General features: G+C 42.5%; 1 protein-coding gene across 1 annotated transcript in view; it reads right to left on the bottom strand.

The window, feature by feature from the left end:
• Positions 1-15,569, bottom strand: part of LOC147668100 (disintegrin and metalloproteinase domain-containing protein 12-like) — a 1,153,841-nt gene extending 1,138,272 nt beyond the window's left edge. The window contains exons 1-2 of the mRNA XM_086948784.1: positions 15,505-15,569; positions 2,793-2,871 (exon numbers count right to left, since the gene is read on the bottom strand). Coding sequence (XP_086804910.1) covers positions 2,793-2,871; positions 15,505-15,569 — 144 coding nt within the window. The remainder of the gene's footprint in view (positions 1-2,792; positions 2,872-15,504) is intronic.
• Positions 15,570-17,704: the final 2,135 nt, after the last annotated feature.

The raw sequence follows: 17,704 nt of genomic DNA, 5'->3' as shown, positions 1-17,704 counted from the left end.
TCAATGAAGGGAAAATGGGATGGAAATTACAGGCCAGAACCACCCAACTTTGAACTTTCCTAACCTTCTGCTGTTTCAAAATTTGTCATTTTTCCAGTTTTTTTCATCTAGTCTACACAAATACTTTCGATTTTTTTTATTGTGGTGCATAACATACCTGTACTGGAAAGGGATTTGACACCTGGTGCTAGAATATTTATATTTCCTTTTAAATATTTGCAGATTATTTGTAAGATTTATTTCTATTAACTTTTAATTGTTTATTCTTTGCTCTCATTGAGGCATAATTCTGCCAAATGTTATATTTATACAGTGCAATCGCACGACCTTTCCTGTGATGAACATGGTTTCTGCAGTGAAAGCACTCACAAACATATTTAAATAGCCGTTCCCCTACTTTAAGAAAGACAACCCTCCTGGGACGGTTAATTCTAATAGTTAATATGCTTTAGCTTGAGTTTCAATCAAGGAGTGTCATGTGCTGAGAAACGGAAGCCCGCTGACAGTTAACTCTCAGGGTGCAGCTGCTTGACTGAAAGAAATACAAACGTGTGCTAGGTGCAAATGTAAATAAAGGGTGCTTGAATGCAGGTACTGGTTTTAATTGATTGAATCATTCAAAGCTTTGTGATGACACAGATGCATTCTTTTTGAGTGGTAGTGTAAAGAGAACAATTGAGATTTCAAGTGTGTGCTTTCAATTGTAATTGAATTTGTATAAAGCTTACTACCCCAGGAGGTGTTGAAGGGACAGTTTTGTAAAACAAAATGTACAATCTGGGTATTACTAAAATGCAAGTTTTAAATAATGACTTACATATTCACAGTGCTTTCTGTAACAATCTGTAACCTTCTAGCACAAAAATGCACACATCACTATTCTCCACTGCACCATCAAAGAATTAATTATATGGGTCTCTGGTTACACATAGACCTCTGAAGTGCATTAAACCAATAAAGATGTCATAATGTACTATTGTGCATTTGCCACTGAGTAACCGCTTTTTAAATGTATTTTTCACTTAAACTACCAGTTATTTTATACGTAGCTACCTGCCATTGAAAAACCTGAACAGGTTTACGGAATACACTGTTTAATAATATATCCCCACAGTAAAAATAGTAGTAGTAGTAAGGCTTTATTTTGATATAAAAAATATCTTAAAAGCACCAACATTAACATTTTACAATTAAAACACAGTAAAAACACAGCTTGGGGCTCTTGAACTCCACTGAATTACAACAAGCTTTCGCAATTTACTCTAAAAGACAAATTTACACATTGCGGAACATTAATAATTCCCGAGAACAGTGATACATTAAAAGCTTTAAAATAAGGATGAAACATTTTCTTTCAGCCTTTTTGCTCTAATCGTCCAAGCCCAGCTTAAGTATTTGGCCAGGCCAGTGACACACAAAAGACTAGAGTTCGATGAGAGGATAAGTAGTGCTACAACATAGTCTCTAGTACCTAGTGCTTTACACAACGGTTTGAGCCAGTAACCCCTTGGAACTCTGTAGGCCGGACAAACAAACAAGAAGTGCGCCATAGACTCTACTCCTAGTGTACAACAAGGGCAGGCAGACGACTTGTGGAATTGGGTTTTCCAGCGTGCAGTAAATTCCCTTATGGGTAGGGTACTGATCCTAAATTTAAAACAGTGCCCTCTCTAGGGGTTTATAGGTGATATCTAAATATGGCTCGGTAGACATAACGTCCTTTATCATTAGGAACCTATTAGTTACGCTTCCCATCTTAGGGTCACAATTGCGCTTCCTTGAAACCCAATTCCAAAAAAGGTTCTTTATTACTGATTTTGGTGGAGCTGATCTATTCGCCCATGATTCACTAAGACCCAGGTCAAATAGTAGGGACTTAACGTCTTGGAGCCATTTGATTTTTTGCCAGCCCATAGTAGACATCACCTCTGCCAAGCCTTCTGCATATTTGGCCAGCTGTGGGACCCGCCACAGCCGCGCCCACAATAGAAGTGGGCGAAGTTTTGCCAGGTCACTAATGGCATGGCACCCACGATGTAAATGTAAATGTAAATGTAAATGTAATGTAAATGTAAATGTAAATGTAAATGTATTGGCATTTATATAGCGCACTACTTACCCGTAGGGTCCCAAGGCGCTTCGACCGCTGCGAAACCCTTCCTGGCTTCCCTGAGAGATGGTCCCTTAATGGGTATCTCCAGGGTGAGACCAGGCATCCCCGGCGGTCTGGTGGGGCCGTTAGTGAAGATGAGGCAAGCTAATGCCCAGAGTTGCCGAGTGTGATCGCTGATCAGAGTGGGCACGAGGCGAGAGAATTATCGAGTCCGCTGACCCTGGTCCAGAAACCTGCCGTGCCGGGAATCGAACCCTGGTCCCGGGCCGTCCTCTGCTCTCGGGTCTGCCGCCTCTAACCAGTGAGCCACACTACTTCACGATCCAGCAATAGAGGCACCATGGGCGTGCTCTGTGGGAGTGCCATTAATTCCCTTAGGAATCTGTTTTCAGATTTCGCCAGATGCTCCGTATTGCTGTAAAAATGATTTGCCACAGGAATTAAGGGCGTTTATGGTTATTGATGACGAGCAACAGGTTCTAGAATATTTTGTCGGGAGGGGTTCCTTACACCTAAACACTTTTGAGGAGGGGTTCTGGGCATCAAAAATTTTGAAGACCTTTTACCCAGACACTTGACAATATGCCATGCGGTTGTTCGGCCACAGGCCTCGTGCCACAATCAGAAAGAAGCGCCTTAAAGAGGCATCGGAGGAGGTTAGGGCATCTGTAAAACTTACCATGTCATCATTCTCCGTGGTGACAGCGGCGCCATCTTCCAGATAATGCGTTACAGTGAAGCTGCCAGCGAGGAGTCCCCTGCAAAACAAGCAGACAGTTGTAACAGGATTAGAAGTAAGTCACCAAGGAGTCAGCTGTTTCTCGGTTCCCGCCTCGACAGAATGAAAGAAATCTTTGACGACATTAAAAGGCGAGAGGGATAAACACCATCTGTGTCCACGAGAAATCAAATGGGACTGCGTGCGAGATCTGGAAACAGAGTATGAAATGCAGGCGCAGGCACAGAGTGGAAATTGAGGTAATGTATTCAAAGCGAGATCATTTTAACTCACGACTCCTATCCTTTTCCAGATGGCAAATGTGGAAACTTGAACTCAAAAATAAACTGCAGCTCAACGTAAATGGCTCGCCTGGCCTCTTTCAACTCTTTCCTTCTTAGGGCCTCCTCGCAAGTTTCACCTTGCAATATTAACCTATGGGATTTGCCTACCCATCTACGAGTTAGAGAGGGTGGAATAGAAATTAATATGCAGATGCAGTGCTACTGTAGGACAGGTCCCAGACTTATTGCTGCCCTGGGCAAAAATGCCCAAGTAATGACAGTGCTTAATTTGAGCCGGTGGTTTCGGTGCTCGGCACCAGCACTTAATTGTGGCTCTCTTGTGTGATTTAGAGATGAGCAGACCAACAGCTGTTTATTAATTCAATATACATTCAAAACAATTAATTCTTGCCGCCCAAGTCATTCCTATAACTTTTGGGGCCTGCTACAGTCTGAATTATCACACTTGTAGGATTGTTATGGCTAACAGTTACGTAGGTATTGTTGTCGGTAGCGCTAGCAGGGACAATGTGTGGTTAAAGCTGCGGCGGCCACCAGACAAGGGCCCTGGCACATATTTTATTAAAAATTAATAACTGCAAGTACACCTTATCGTACCTCTACCGTCGGAGCACACAAGCACACACACATACAACACAAATCACATAACAAAGACTCCTGTTGAAACCGCGTGTATCTCTTGCAGATTAAATCAATGTGAGCTTAATCTAACCCAAAGCGATTTTTTTACACACGGTAGCAAAGAAAATGTGCAGCTTGCTTTTTTTCCATTAAGGAAACGGTTTTGTGTGCTACCAGTGAGATGGCACAGAAAAAAGAACACCTTAAAAAAATGCAAACAGCACATTTTGTGTACCCAGCCACTGTACAATGGAGGCTGCTTTAAAGCCGCGCGAATATCTCTCAATAGCAGCCTCCAGCGTGCTGATCACTGCTCCACGTTTCTTTGAGCAGCAGACTGAGTGGCAATAAAGACATCAAACTGAAATGGTTTCCTTGAATTAAATCTTTATGCTTCCGGTTATTCCTGCCCGCCAGGCAAACGCCAGGGTGGCACATTATCTAGTTATACTAAGTTGTTCAAAAGATGACTAGGGAAATGTAATATGTTGTTCATAGTGTGCTGAGTTTATCAAGAATGTATCGCAGGATTGAGAGAATATGTGAAAAACATATATAAGTGGATACAATTAATGAGAGAACAACTAGTATTTGAAGCGCAAGAACATAAAAGCAAGCATGACGCACAGGCATGTGACAGCAATGTCATCAGACATTGACTTATTTGTGACATATTTGTGATATGCATCTATACTCTCTAGGCAGTCTTCAGCTGGATAAAGGCAGCATGTTTTGCCCTGAGGAAGTCATCTGTTACTTACCCCGGCATCCTTCAGGACACCGGAAATACAATTGGAAGTTATTTCCCAAACAGAAACCCCTTTTTACTGGGCAAAGGGCCAATCTGAAATAGGAGAAATGCATCTTGGGATGGCTTACGGTAAATGTATTTAGATTGAAATAGACTGTTTATAATTCACCCACATTTACTTGTATGCACTGCAGAATAGGGCAAACATGTCTGCACTGCTTGTCTACACAGCAACCTAACCAGCAAGGCGTTCTCCTTTCTGCTTGCAAATAGAAAGCAGAACTTAAAGCTTGGGTTGTTGAGCTCTCTTGTGCATCCCAACAGTGCAAAAAGTAACCTAGGACAATGCCACAAGTGTGGGATAAGGTACCCATATATACTTACATGGATATTGCAAGTCATCAAATAGAGGCAAGAGATTGAAAATAGTCAATCGTTTACAAGGTCAGATAACCACGCTGGGACTTCCACAGTCCTAATGCTGTATGGTGGGGTATTTTATTCCTTATAATACATAGTCGCACAATCATCCTTTCTCTAAGTCTCTTCTTCGGTGTCAGGCTACCTCTCATGAAAAAGATAGAATGGTCACAGATATAACAAATAAATGAGGAGTCTGTATTGTGAAAGTAGACTTTCCAAAATACAGCTTGCAAATGGGTGCACAATACATTTGAGCAGTTTAACATAACATAAGACACTTCCAAAAGCAACTAAGGCCAGAAAATTTGAGGCAGAAAGATTTTTGTTCTCCTGTAATTACCTTTAGCAGTGAAATTGCTAAATATATTCACATAAACATCTCCCTTTTCGTCTAATAAAACTACATTTTCAAGGCAAATAGCTTAGACGAACTCTGGAATGTATTCCTTGTTCTTATTTAAACAGCAGTAGTACCTCTGCCCAGTGGCCTCCCTTTTAAATTGTTGGCTCTGGCAGCAAGCATGTTGATGCTTCCACTCAACTATAATACCTTATTACAGAAGACTAGCAATGCCACTTTCTTAGAACTGTTGAGTGGCAATGTTACAACTAGAGTGTAATAAGGAAATAAGAGATAAGACTTTATACTGCTATTACGGTCTTCCATGTATAACAATACACAACTATTTTTCTTCTGATGAAACATAAGGGCCACTCTTCCTGGCTCTCTAGGATCCAAGGAAATGAGTGGAAATAAGGCTGCTGTCCATAGGGCTTCCCCTGCTTTGCAAATCTATAAACCCTAAAGACCTGGAGAGAAGTAGAGGTCAGCCAGCATCACTACTGCTGTCTTTTCATCCTCAATGTGTCTATGACAGGATGGAAGAAGGAATTGGGTTTGTGAACCCACCAACGCCTCTGCCTGACTGATAGACTCCGTCTGACAGTGATAAGAGCGTGGTCCTCTACACCTTACTCTGTGCTCAACCCTGATATGAGGTGGGAGAAGGTGGCAGTGTGAGCCCATCAGGTGCCATGCTCTTGTAGGAGAGCTCTGAGGGTAGCTGCAAGAGCAGGAAAGGACACAGGTATATGATGTTAGACTTGGGGTGTGGGCTACATGCCGGCCCAGTGGTGAGTATGTGGTAGGTCACACAACCTTTATTTTAATTTGGGGGATGGGGAAGGTGCCATACAGTAAGAAGGTTGGTTGGCAAATGAGCCTTGTTTTTTATCAATTTCGTAGCCCGGGGACGCAACAGAATTGGGAAGGTAACAGGCCATAGGTATCAATTTAAAGCTTTAAGCAATGTATGATGAAGGTGACCCTAGCACTGCTAGTATCTGGAGGAGGACTCAGAGGGGAAGCCGATCAACGGTGTCGCTAGACCTTTGGCGCCTGTGGGGTTCCCTGGGTTTACCACCTTGTGGGGGCCGCATGTAAAAGTGGGCGGGGGGTGCTGGTGATTCCTGCATTTACTTCCAGCGATGGCCCCAGGTAAGAGCAGGAGGTGTGGAGGCGTAATGAGCTGATACATGACTTCTATGAAACGTGGAAACACCAGCTGAAGACTATCCTCATAGCTCCATGCAGGTTAGCCGCAACGTATTGCGCATTATTTAAAGATACTGTACACCGGCATGGCTGAAGATTAGGGAGCCTGTTTTATATTCAGGCCTATCACATTATTCCTGCATTTGGTTACTTTGTAGGTTGTGATGTGCATATTCCACTAACAATAAAAGAACAGAGGCTAGGCAGTTCACCAGTCTCTGTGACAACGTGTATTTTCTTCGATGCGATGTTGTAAACGAGGGCACATGCTTCGAGCAATTGAATCAGACTAAGGGAGCTTTTTTTCCTTAAAATGAAGCCATGAATCTATCTATCTATCTATTTTTAGTTTATCCAAATAAACCTAAAACATGTGCAAATATTCCTTCAAGTAGCACAGTGGCAAGCACCGTTTTCTGGAAAGAACTGTCTGTGATCCTGTAGAGATGAAAGAAGCAAAAACATTATGTTGTAAAAGTTTATCCTTCCGAGTTTGCTTTATAAAGCAGTTGTTCTCAGATTTGAAATTTTGCACGAATGAATTTGAACAGCCACCATCTAAGCAATGTGTGAATATTGTAATTAAATCCAATACTCAAGTATCTGAATATGACTTGGCCCGGATAATCTACACCTGCTTAGCTCTCCGCCTCTACTCACCCATGTTTGCATGCGATTCAATCCATCAAATCAGTTTCCAAATTGGACTTCAAATGCTAGTTTTCATTTCACACGTTGTGTGTGGAAGGTAGAATTCAAAACTGGAAAATTCACTGCCAAGTAAACTACTATTCCTTTCTCACAGAAAAAAAAAATCAACCCACAACAAAAGCACCTTTGTCTAAAGCGTGGTTTAATGACGCAAGAACTGAAAGGAATTGTGGTCTAGACTAAAAGATGAAAATCAGTACCATGTGGCTCTTTAATCACGCGCTTATACTTGACTTTTGTTTTTTAAAACGGTGCCACATTGTTCCAAGTTTGATGGGCAGCCATGATGGGTTGCCTCACTTGTACATCTCTGAAGAACGAGACATTAGACCACAGTTTATAAATATGCATTGAATGCATTTTCTAGTCTGCCGTCCCCTTAATCTCCTTGTCTATGGAGAGTTTGTCTGCCAGCTTCGGCTCCATGGGCTACCACAGTAGCTCGGATGGAAACTGATGAGTGTGACTGACCCGGGATTTCAGTGGGAGTTGGGAATGCAAATGACTGTCCAGGACGGCTTGGGGCGAGCAGAGTACATGCTTATTCAATGTTTTTTGGCAGCTCCTCTGCATATGTGAGTGTGCGTGTGTAAATGCATCCAGCGAGTGTAGCCTTTTATTGTTAACTGCCCTTCACTTTGCACAGCTCTACAGTGCAGTACTCAACTTTAGCCGAATAAGTAATACATTTCTCCACAAACTTGTCTCTATCCTACCTTTCTCCGAAGGAGGTGGAAGGTTTCCACTGCCAAATTTCTGCCTTCGGCCACCACAATGCCAATTGCGAGGTATGGGAGGAGGTGCAAACAGATAATAGGATCCCCACTTCCGCCACGGCACATAACCTTACAGATGACATGTCACATATTCATCATGTTAAAAATTTGAGGCGGTACCTGATAGGGAATAGAGGAAAGTGGGGAGGCATGCCAGCTGTTAGGTAGTCACAGTACTCATATTCACGTTTCTAAAATTCAGTGAGCACCAGGGAATTTTCTTATTTCTGGTGTAACAAGATGATTCCTGTCACCACTGCAGCAAGAGGGACTATGGTATTGGATTTCTTTCCCTGGGATGCACACGCAACCTTTGGCAAAAATGTAGTCCTTGAGATTCTTATTTTGTCAGGTTTGCTTTGGCATTCCAGTGAAGGTGCCAGGGTGTCTTAGGATCCACCATGATATTTTAACAAGCAGGAACCGTGTCAGGCGGTCTTGTAAGGCCAACTGTCAGAAGAGGGACATGAGTATGTAGTGTTTTCATCACATGTGGATGTCTGCCACCACCCAGTCATTCTCACGAAACTGCCTAACCACCTCTGTTGTCACTGGCAGCCTTGAAGAAAGCCTGGTAGTGTGAATTCAAGGCCTCCATCCAGGTCCCTATAGAACCTTCTTTTCTCTACTGAAGTCTGAATTTACATTGCAGCAAGGTTGAATTGTTATAATCTGTCAAAGCCCCGCTGATCTCTATGCTTGGTCCACTAATGTGTAGAAGCTATTTTCGTAAGGTTAGCAATGAGTCTTGTAAGAAGGAAACTGGACTTGACGTCATGGTCATAGAGAATAGGAGAAAGATAGTTAGCTATGACCATCAACTTTCACCTTACCTCAAAGGTCTGCAAAGATTTTGATTTCTTTATTTAAAACCTTACTGAGACTATTATACAAAAATAAATATTTATTAAAGCTAAATATACATGATTGTGTAATTGAACATAAGAAGACAATTTCATATCTTTTTTAGGTTTTATGACATGCCCAAAATAGCACTTAAGCGTGTTGTTCTAAGTACATTTAATGGGTTTGTAGTAATCGTACATCAAGATGTTTTGAATTGAAGCCATAATTTCCTTTTAACATAATGTCCCATAATATATTTTTCTGTTAACTGTTTTCAATTATATACTACAACCATCTTCTATGAAAGCAATCAAATGCCGTGTGCAGCATGAATTGTGAGCAGATCCTGACTATATCAAGCCCTCCACTTGACCCTCTGTAGGTGACCAACCCCAGTTGTGCATGGCATTTGGCTGTGCACAGTCAGGCCTTGCTTCTAAATTACCTCGGGTGACCTACCACTACTGTGCATGGCTTTGGCTTTGACTATAGTCAGTGCTTGCACCCAACCTGCCACGGGCACACAATTGCTCCTGTAGGCCCAACGCTTTGCTCAGTGACAGTTTGGTGTAGGACGCGGCTGTACTAAGGCTCTGCACCTGACCTGCCTTGGGCAACAAACCACCGCTATGCACAGCCTTTTTGCCATGAGCAATAGAGGTTTGATAGAGGGCCCAGTCTGCGGGAAGAGCCCTAGTAAAATACATAGAAGTAAGCAAATATGGGAGGACCAGTGAACTACTTGGGAGTTGGAGCCAAATTAAACCCTGTTCTTCAAAAGTCAAAAAATGTCTTTTTGTTTTAGGATATCTGCATACTGTAGGCCAGGATTACAGGTCCAGGAGCCTGTGGTCCTAGGATTGGCCTATGGGTGTGTTAACCTTCCACAGTGTTCACAGATCAGAAATAACAAACGAAATAAACACAAACAACTATATGGGCTTGGCTGTGCAGCTGCACAGTGGGTTTGGCAAAGGATCTGGTCTCATTCCAGGCCATACGGCAAACTGCCACTGCTTGCACACAACCACACTAGCAGGGAATGGCTCAAAGAATTATGTAATACTAGAAGTATAATTTAATACAAAACTTGCTAGTAGGCTTTCATGGCCAGAGAAAATGGAAGTGGACAAAAGTTAAGGTTTTATAAAATAAAAAAGGAAACTAAAAAATCCTAAATAAATCAATGCAGAATAAAATGGATGAATTTTAGCACCGAAAGATGCTTGTGAAAACTTACTTGAGAGATCTCAGAGGAAGTCCAAGCAAAGAAGTATGTATGATGGCACGGATTATAAACATCTTTGCAACCAAAGTGCATTCAAAATTGGATTCACAAAGAGAAATTGGAAAACCATAGAGTTCCCCAAGAATGCCAATGAAGAACAAATCCAGAGACAATAATAGTAAACTTTCCATTTCATGGGTGGCATAAAGATACAGCAGTTGTCCTAGGGTATTCTAGTTCACCCTGGCTAAATACTGAGAGAGACATTAATGGGCTCACAAGGACTCAAAATTAAAGTGTGACATACTCATTGCTTTATAGATGTCAGATATGCAGCTAGAGATGCGAGCCATGGAGTGGGCTCAAAGGTGACCTTCCTTTACAAAACATGTGACGTTCATGAATATGCTAGGAGCTATTCTAGTGCTGTTCTGCCCCTAAGGATGTTACTTTGTTCTGGCTGTTTGAGTTGTGGGAGTTTTACTGCTCACCAACATTGGATAGGTTTAAGGTAGTCCGAGAAAGCGTTGGGGAAATAATTTCCATTCAAGCATGGAAGTGAAAGATGAAGAAAGGTCCCAGGATGCTGGCGATTCAGAAGGTGCACAGTGGAGGTGGGGGCGGAGGGGATTGTTTGGGAAGCGAAGCAGAAAAACAATCAGTGTTTGTCTACCATTCTGATCAATTTACTCTGATTCACCTACAACTACTAGGGATATTGAGCAGTGACATTACTCTCCCTTCAACTCCTCCATCATTTGTGTTGGATGAAAGACTCTACATTATAGCCCTGTCAACGGAGTCATTCAAGTACAAAATCTTTCACAAAGTCTTTCACAGAATGTTTTTCGATACAGCTCTAGTTGTGGCTAAATGCGTAATAAGGGAGATGCATAGTTTGAAAAATAAGGTTTTAATGGGAAGGGTAGAGGCTTTACAAAGACAACATGTTCTCCTACCCAGAGAGCAGACTGGTCTTTATTTGGGCCATAGAATGTGTACTTTTTGAATCAGAGTAAGCCATTATTAAAGTGATTTATTCACTCTTTAAAAAGATTAGATTCAGGACACTTACCCCTTTCTTAATTTTACTTCTACTGAAATGCATGAAAGTAGAACTGCAAACACTGATATCAAACTGAAAGCAGTCCGCGATGGAAGTCAGCGATGGCAGTTCACTAGCTGTGCAAGATGGCTTGAACAATAACAGTTCTAAGTCAGAAAACAATCTTAACCCCTTGGAATCTTCCCGGCTCCCGACAAACTGATATCCCCTATACCAGGCAGGTTGCATACAGATCCCAGAAGGGAGTTGGCATGGGACAGGCAGACGGAAAACCCAGCTGTACTCTGAACATAAATTTTCACACCTAACAGTGTGATCCCTGAAGACTCTGAAGCTATTGTCTCTTCTTTCTGATTTTAGGTTTGATACAAAGCCAAATCAGAGACGATCCATGGTAGACTACGAGGAATTCAATTTGGGCCACAAAATAAGTTAGCTTCATGAGAAAGATTTCAACAGATTGTATTGGAGAATAAGTTGCAAATCAACCTCGTAATGCAATAAAGTGCCAAATTACAAAATTCTAGTCCAACATTTTTGACAAACAGTAAGCTCTGATCTTGGAATCAAACTAGCTCTAGGGAATTAGAAGAGAGCCAGGGGCAGGGACTATACACAGCACTTCAATTAAGCAATACTTTTGGTGCACTATCCATTTCACAAGCACTAGATGTCTAAAATCTTGACATGCAGCTTAGTGAAGAAGACCTATCTGGCGAATTTAGCTAGTCTGTCAAATTATGATCTCCTCAATTTGTCAAATGCCAAGGCCACAATAATGCCATGTGTCATAATTGATAAACTTGTCTTTAGAGTTAAAAGTTTGCTTTCAAAAGACACTCTATATGAGCTCTCCTTCAGAGCTGCTTAGCACTTTAAAAAGTATTGTAGGATGATTCGGGCCGGCTGGAGCAGCCATAACTCCTCTAAATTACAAGTTGTTGTGCTGGTGTTTTCTCTTAGCCTCCATGATGTCTCTGAAAGTATGCTTAGCAACATATTCAGCAGGGATATCTCCAACACTAAGGCGGAGCAGTCTCCCCCATAGGAAAAATAAAATGATAACACCATGTTATTATAATTATATTTTTTGCCAGTAGCTCTGTAGGTGAGGGTGGGTCTGCCCACAGAGCAGGGGGAGGAGTGGTGGGGACTTTCTAAGAGCGCGTGACAGTTTGGTGGGCCGTCTCGGGCAGGCCAAACAGTCTTGCACACTTAGCATGTTCTCCACCGCCTGTATTGTACAGTCTGGGTGGAGAACATGTACATCCTCCCAGTACCTGTCTGAGCACCGAACTACGGTGCTCAGAACAACCCCGACGCTGCTTACATGCCGGTGACAGCAGTGTCGTGATTGGCTAGGGGAGTCTGGGTGCTTCCTGTTTCCTGCGTGGGGGCGTGAAGGACGGAGGAGAGGAGTCCGCCGGGAAGGTAGGTTACATTTTCTTTTTTCACCCATTATTTCTTTTTTTTTAACCCACCCCCCCCCCCCCCCCCCCCTTCCCCCACCTCCACTGCCCCGTAGCAGCCGCTACTGATGTTCAGCAGTGGGTGTGCCCCGTAGCAGCCGCTACTGATGTTCAGCAGTGGGGGTGTGGAAGGAAAGGGCATGACTTAGGCTGTGCTAATTCTCTGAGGAGGCGGTTGGGGCTGCAGAAGGTTTTCATGAGGAGAAACCTACCTTGAGGCATCAAGCTAGGCCGTCTTTTTGCATAGCATTAACCAATTAGCTACCACAAAATTATGAGAATATTGTCACACGTGAAAGGGCCCAGATTGAGTTTTAAAGCGGACTTATCCATGCCACTGCCATGAGCTTCAAACCTCAGATTTGTTTTACTGTTAAACTAAGGAAATAGGTCAAGGAAGTCAGAAAGAAAACATCTATGTGCAAGGCAGCGATTTCATTCCTTTCGATGAGCCTTATCACCGGAGGGATCATTTTAATTTAGATTAAGCACAGGGTGGGTTTGCACATACGCAGAACACATGTTGAAATTCAATTTCTGAAGCCGGTATATTGCTTCAGAGTAGGCGTAGCTGCATACTGTTCGAGATGACATAATGGTGACAGGTTTTCTATCGTAGCAATTTACTGAGCTCCAAAAACAGTTTTAATACTACGGAAAAGGAAAGATAGCAGAAAATCATAACGGCTCTGGCTGTGTGGCAGACCGAACACTTCAAGATTAGAACAAGTTCAAACACCTACAAGAATGAAAGTAGAATAAATGAAAAATAACCGGACCTTCTTAATCTACAAATGTTTCCAGCGCAAATAAGAAATAAATCTCTCATAATAATCATTTATGAATATTTCCCAACATGATATGGCTGCTTGGTGGATTGCAACATAATATCATTATTCCTTGTGGATGCTGCCGTGAAGTGCAGAAAAAAAGGTAGCAGAATGCAAATACATGTTTGTTTCTCCTCGAGTCTCAAGGTGGTTCAACCCCTGGAGTTGACATTTCCAGGGATCTGGCCTGGTAAACGTCTCTTAGCATGATGCCAGAATATACATTTGATTCTTTGCACAAGGCAGTATGCGTGAACAAATGTTTAATTTCACTCAGATTTGCATTATATTTTAAAAACACACTTTCATTTTGCCTAACATGACAACAAATCAAGAATTTTACCAGTCACCCTTACTAATAACCTGACAAATAGATACATATACATATTTAAAGTATGTCTTCTTACACTTAATATATGCACAGTCATCTTCTCGTTTAGGGGACTTACAGTAATAACCACATCTATGAGAAGCTGAAGGTACAATAGTTTAGTAATACATTATTGTGTTATAGCATTTCTAATTAATAGCTTAATTGCTAATGCCAGCAATACTTCTTCCCCTGCAGCTAAGTGAAGGGAGCATTGTGGTCAAGGTCACTGGCACATGATCAAACCACATATGTGCATTGCTCATCTCCAAACTTCTACATACTGTTGTCACATCCGAGGGACACGGTGACAAAGAAATGTAGCGCTCTTCTTCTAGTCTGCTATTTCTGCTTATGGTGAATCTCAGCAGGGTGTTACTCACTACTGTCTCATCAGGACCACTCCATGGTCCATCAAGCGTTAACTCACTTTCTTCACTGTGCTACAGCAGACACTACCTCACAAGTAAATCATAAGGCATACACAGCATAGGTGGTGTCACAACACAGACAACCATGTACATTTACAAATGTACAGATTTAATGCAAACCAACGAGAACGCATTGAACAACCTTTCACAATGACCTCATTGTTCAAGATGTAAGTTTCCAGACCCTTATATAAGGAAAATATAAAATGCACTAGTTAATCCCGAAGGAGCCCAACTTCCTAAAGCACTGACTGTGGAAAGTGTCTAACACTAATGGAGATCAGGTTTAATATAAGTGTCTTCCAATGGCTTGAGCAGGTAGTTAATGAAAAATCTTGAGTAGAGTAGGCAGGAATAAATCTACACAGCATATATATGGAAGGCTTAAACTTCCCGAAGGCTGCAGAGCTGATAGTTCTCAACATTATACGTCATCCTTGATAGCCTGTGTGAGATCATTAGCAGTTCACTGATGGTTTTGTTTGCATAGCGCATTATAATTGTTGAATTTTAGGTTATTTTATCACAACCATTTTCTCCCTTCAACTGAAGACTTTAGGCAAATATCTACTTAGATTTTTAGGAAAAAAAAGTTACTTCCTCATCCTATTAAAGACTCAAAATTTCCTTTTAACGATTTTTAAGTAGGCTTTGTTGTTTTTTAATGATATACTTTGAGTCTTGGCAAAGTAAAAACTAAGTGCACACATCTTTCGACTGTGCTTAGTTGGCCCTAAGCTCAGGGCAAAGTATTTTCCATGGCTGGCACCCAATCCCACACGCCTCACTACCCGAAAGACCTGGTGAACATCTAACACTCTGCAACGGTGGGAACTGTTCATAAAACAATGCCACTAAAGTGCAGGACAACATCCTGAAACGGCAGCCCCTGGACTCTGAACATCATTTTAAGATCTGAGAACTCTCCATCAATGCTTCTAGTTTCTCAGTGTGTCTTTCCCAACTCTTTGCGATGTCTTTTATATCCCATGGGGCTGGGATATGCCCCACTTCCCCCCAACACATAGCTCTCTGTAATCTATAAGCTATTTTCAAACTGCCTCACATTGCTTAATGGCTGCAGCACAAAAAGTGTTCAAGTCACGTCAGCCAATCTGAACACGGGTTTATTGAATGATTCATGAATGACATGAAAGGAAAGGAAAATGTCTTGTCATAGCCAACCTGGCAGCAACTGTAGTTTATGAATGTTTAGCAAAGATTAGCAACAAATGTACCCTAGTTTACACCAAACAAAAACAGGACCTATTCTGAATGCCCTATTACTCACAGTTCTTCTTCATTACTCCTGGTCCCGTTGTCATCATCCCATTCCTTACTAATGGAGGTGACCATCTCCACAACAGAACAAAAAAACAGGGGAGTGCTGGGACACCTAACCCCACCCCCTCCCACTGAGAGTGCATAAGCAGTACCTACCCAGCACCTGCCTGAACTACCAAGCCCCCAACAGAAAGGCCGGCCATCTGGGAGGAAGGGAGGGCTTTAGGAATGGGATGAGAACAATGGGATCAGGAGTAATGAAGATTACTGGTGAGTAATAGGGCATTACCCGCAGGTCCCCCCAGTCCTCATCCCATTCCTTACTAATGGATCATACCAAAGCCAGAAATCCGGCCTTCCGAACTCCCAAGAACACCCAGGACACCATACTAAAAAGCAACATCCCAAGCAAAGCAAATGGGAGAACTAAAGGAAAACACAGGCAGGAGCACACAGCCCGTAATGCCCCTAACGAAACAACAGGGCCGGACCCCAAAAACACGCAGGAGACAACCAAGAAGGACAAAAAAGCAGCCAAACCACAATGCAGCCACCCAAAGGGCAGACAACACACATGGGGAACACCCCCTGAAGTTACCACAGAGAAGGAGCACCCGACAAGGAACCATCAGAGACCATCCACACCAGAAGGACAGCGGAGACGCCACCCACAGAAGAAGACCCAATGCGGCCAGACACATCAGGAAGGCAGGGCCACACCAACAGGGTCGCCACCAAGGACCGGAAGAACCAGCACCACAGAAGCAGAAGGCACTAGCATCCCAAAGGAGACAAACAAGCATTTGCAATGCAATAGGTCTCGCATTCGTGAGAGTTTGAGCTATTGGCGTTGTAAATGACAATGCCTTTTATTTATGCGTTTCAAAAACCGACAAGCGGTGCGTAAACAAGCACCTTGTACTTATAGTCCTTGCTTACGAGAAGAAAGTTGGTGGTAAAAGAGATGCAGTTACTGCCAGCCTTGCTTCTCGTAAGCAACAACTATTAATACAAAGTGAGTGCTAAGGCACCACTTGCAGGTTTTCAAAACACATAAATAACAGATATTGTCATTGACAATGCCACTAGCTCAAACTCTTGCAAATGTGAGACCTGTTGCAGCTTGTACCAAGGTATCATTTCTGTGCATGTTACTACCATCCCTTGAAATCTAGAGATCCTCAAGTAAGTAAGATAATGGGGCTTGACATGTGGCACAGTGATCAACTGAAAGAAACTCAGAAGTGAGCGCAAATTCACCTCGTCTTTTTTTTAAAAATAATGTACCTTTCCCAAGACTAGAAGAAACGCTTAAGTGAAAAGAACTAAGTGTGTGTGTTAGGTGGGTTCTCCATGCGGAATCTCTTGTTTAGTGCCCAAAAATAATATTCAGTTAGGAGTGCACCTGCACTTTGCTGTGCAACCTGTCTAGCCACAGCAACACAACCTCGGGTGGATGGGTACATGCAGACAGGTATCCTAGAAAGAGTCAAAGGACAACAGGAATCCTCCTATAAGAGGATCTGAAGTAATGCCCAGTAACTATTTCATTCTGAAAGAGCGGTGCTTTCGTACCGCAGACCGTTCGTAGGTCGAGAGCAGAACAGAAACTGGCTTTTTACTTGTACATTAGAAGGAAAATAGAGAATTAGCAACCCCCACCTTCCTCTTTCTTGAGAAGCATGGGTGCAAGCAAGCATCTATTGTATGAGTGCAAGCAGTGAATGTGTGCAAGCATCTCTCAAGCAGTGCATGCGTGCAAGCATCTCTTGTATGAGTGCAAGCACTGTATGCATGCAAGCAAGTCTCTCATATGAGCGCAAGCAGTGCATACATGCAAGCAAGCATCTCTCAAGCAGTGCATGCATGCCAGCATCTCCTGTATTAGTGAAAGCAGTGCATGCATGAAAACAAGCACCTCCTGTATGAGTGTAAGCAGTGAATACTTGCAAGCATCTTTCAAGCAGTGCTTGCATGCAAGCAAGAATCTCTTGTATGAGTGCGAGCAGTGCATGCATGCAAGCAAGCAACTCTTGTATGAGTGCAAGCAGTGCATGCATGAAAACAAGCACCTCCTGTATGAGTGTAGGCAGTGAATACTTGCAAGCATCTTTCAAGCAGTGCATGCATGCAAGCAAGAATCTCTTGTATGAGTGCGAGCAGTGCATGCATGCAAGCAAGCAACTCTTGTATGAGTGCAAGCAGTG

Source organism: Lissotriton vulgaris, unplaced genomic scaffold, assembly GCF_964263255.1.
Source record: "Lissotriton vulgaris unplaced genomic scaffold, aLisVul1.2 SCAFFOLD_378, whole genome shotgun sequence".
Classification (NCBI taxonomy): domain Eukaryota; kingdom Metazoa; phylum Chordata; class Amphibia; order Caudata; family Salamandridae; genus Lissotriton; species Lissotriton vulgaris.
Note: the sequence above shows the minus strand (reverse complement) of the source record. Positions and strands in the feature narration are given on the sequence as shown.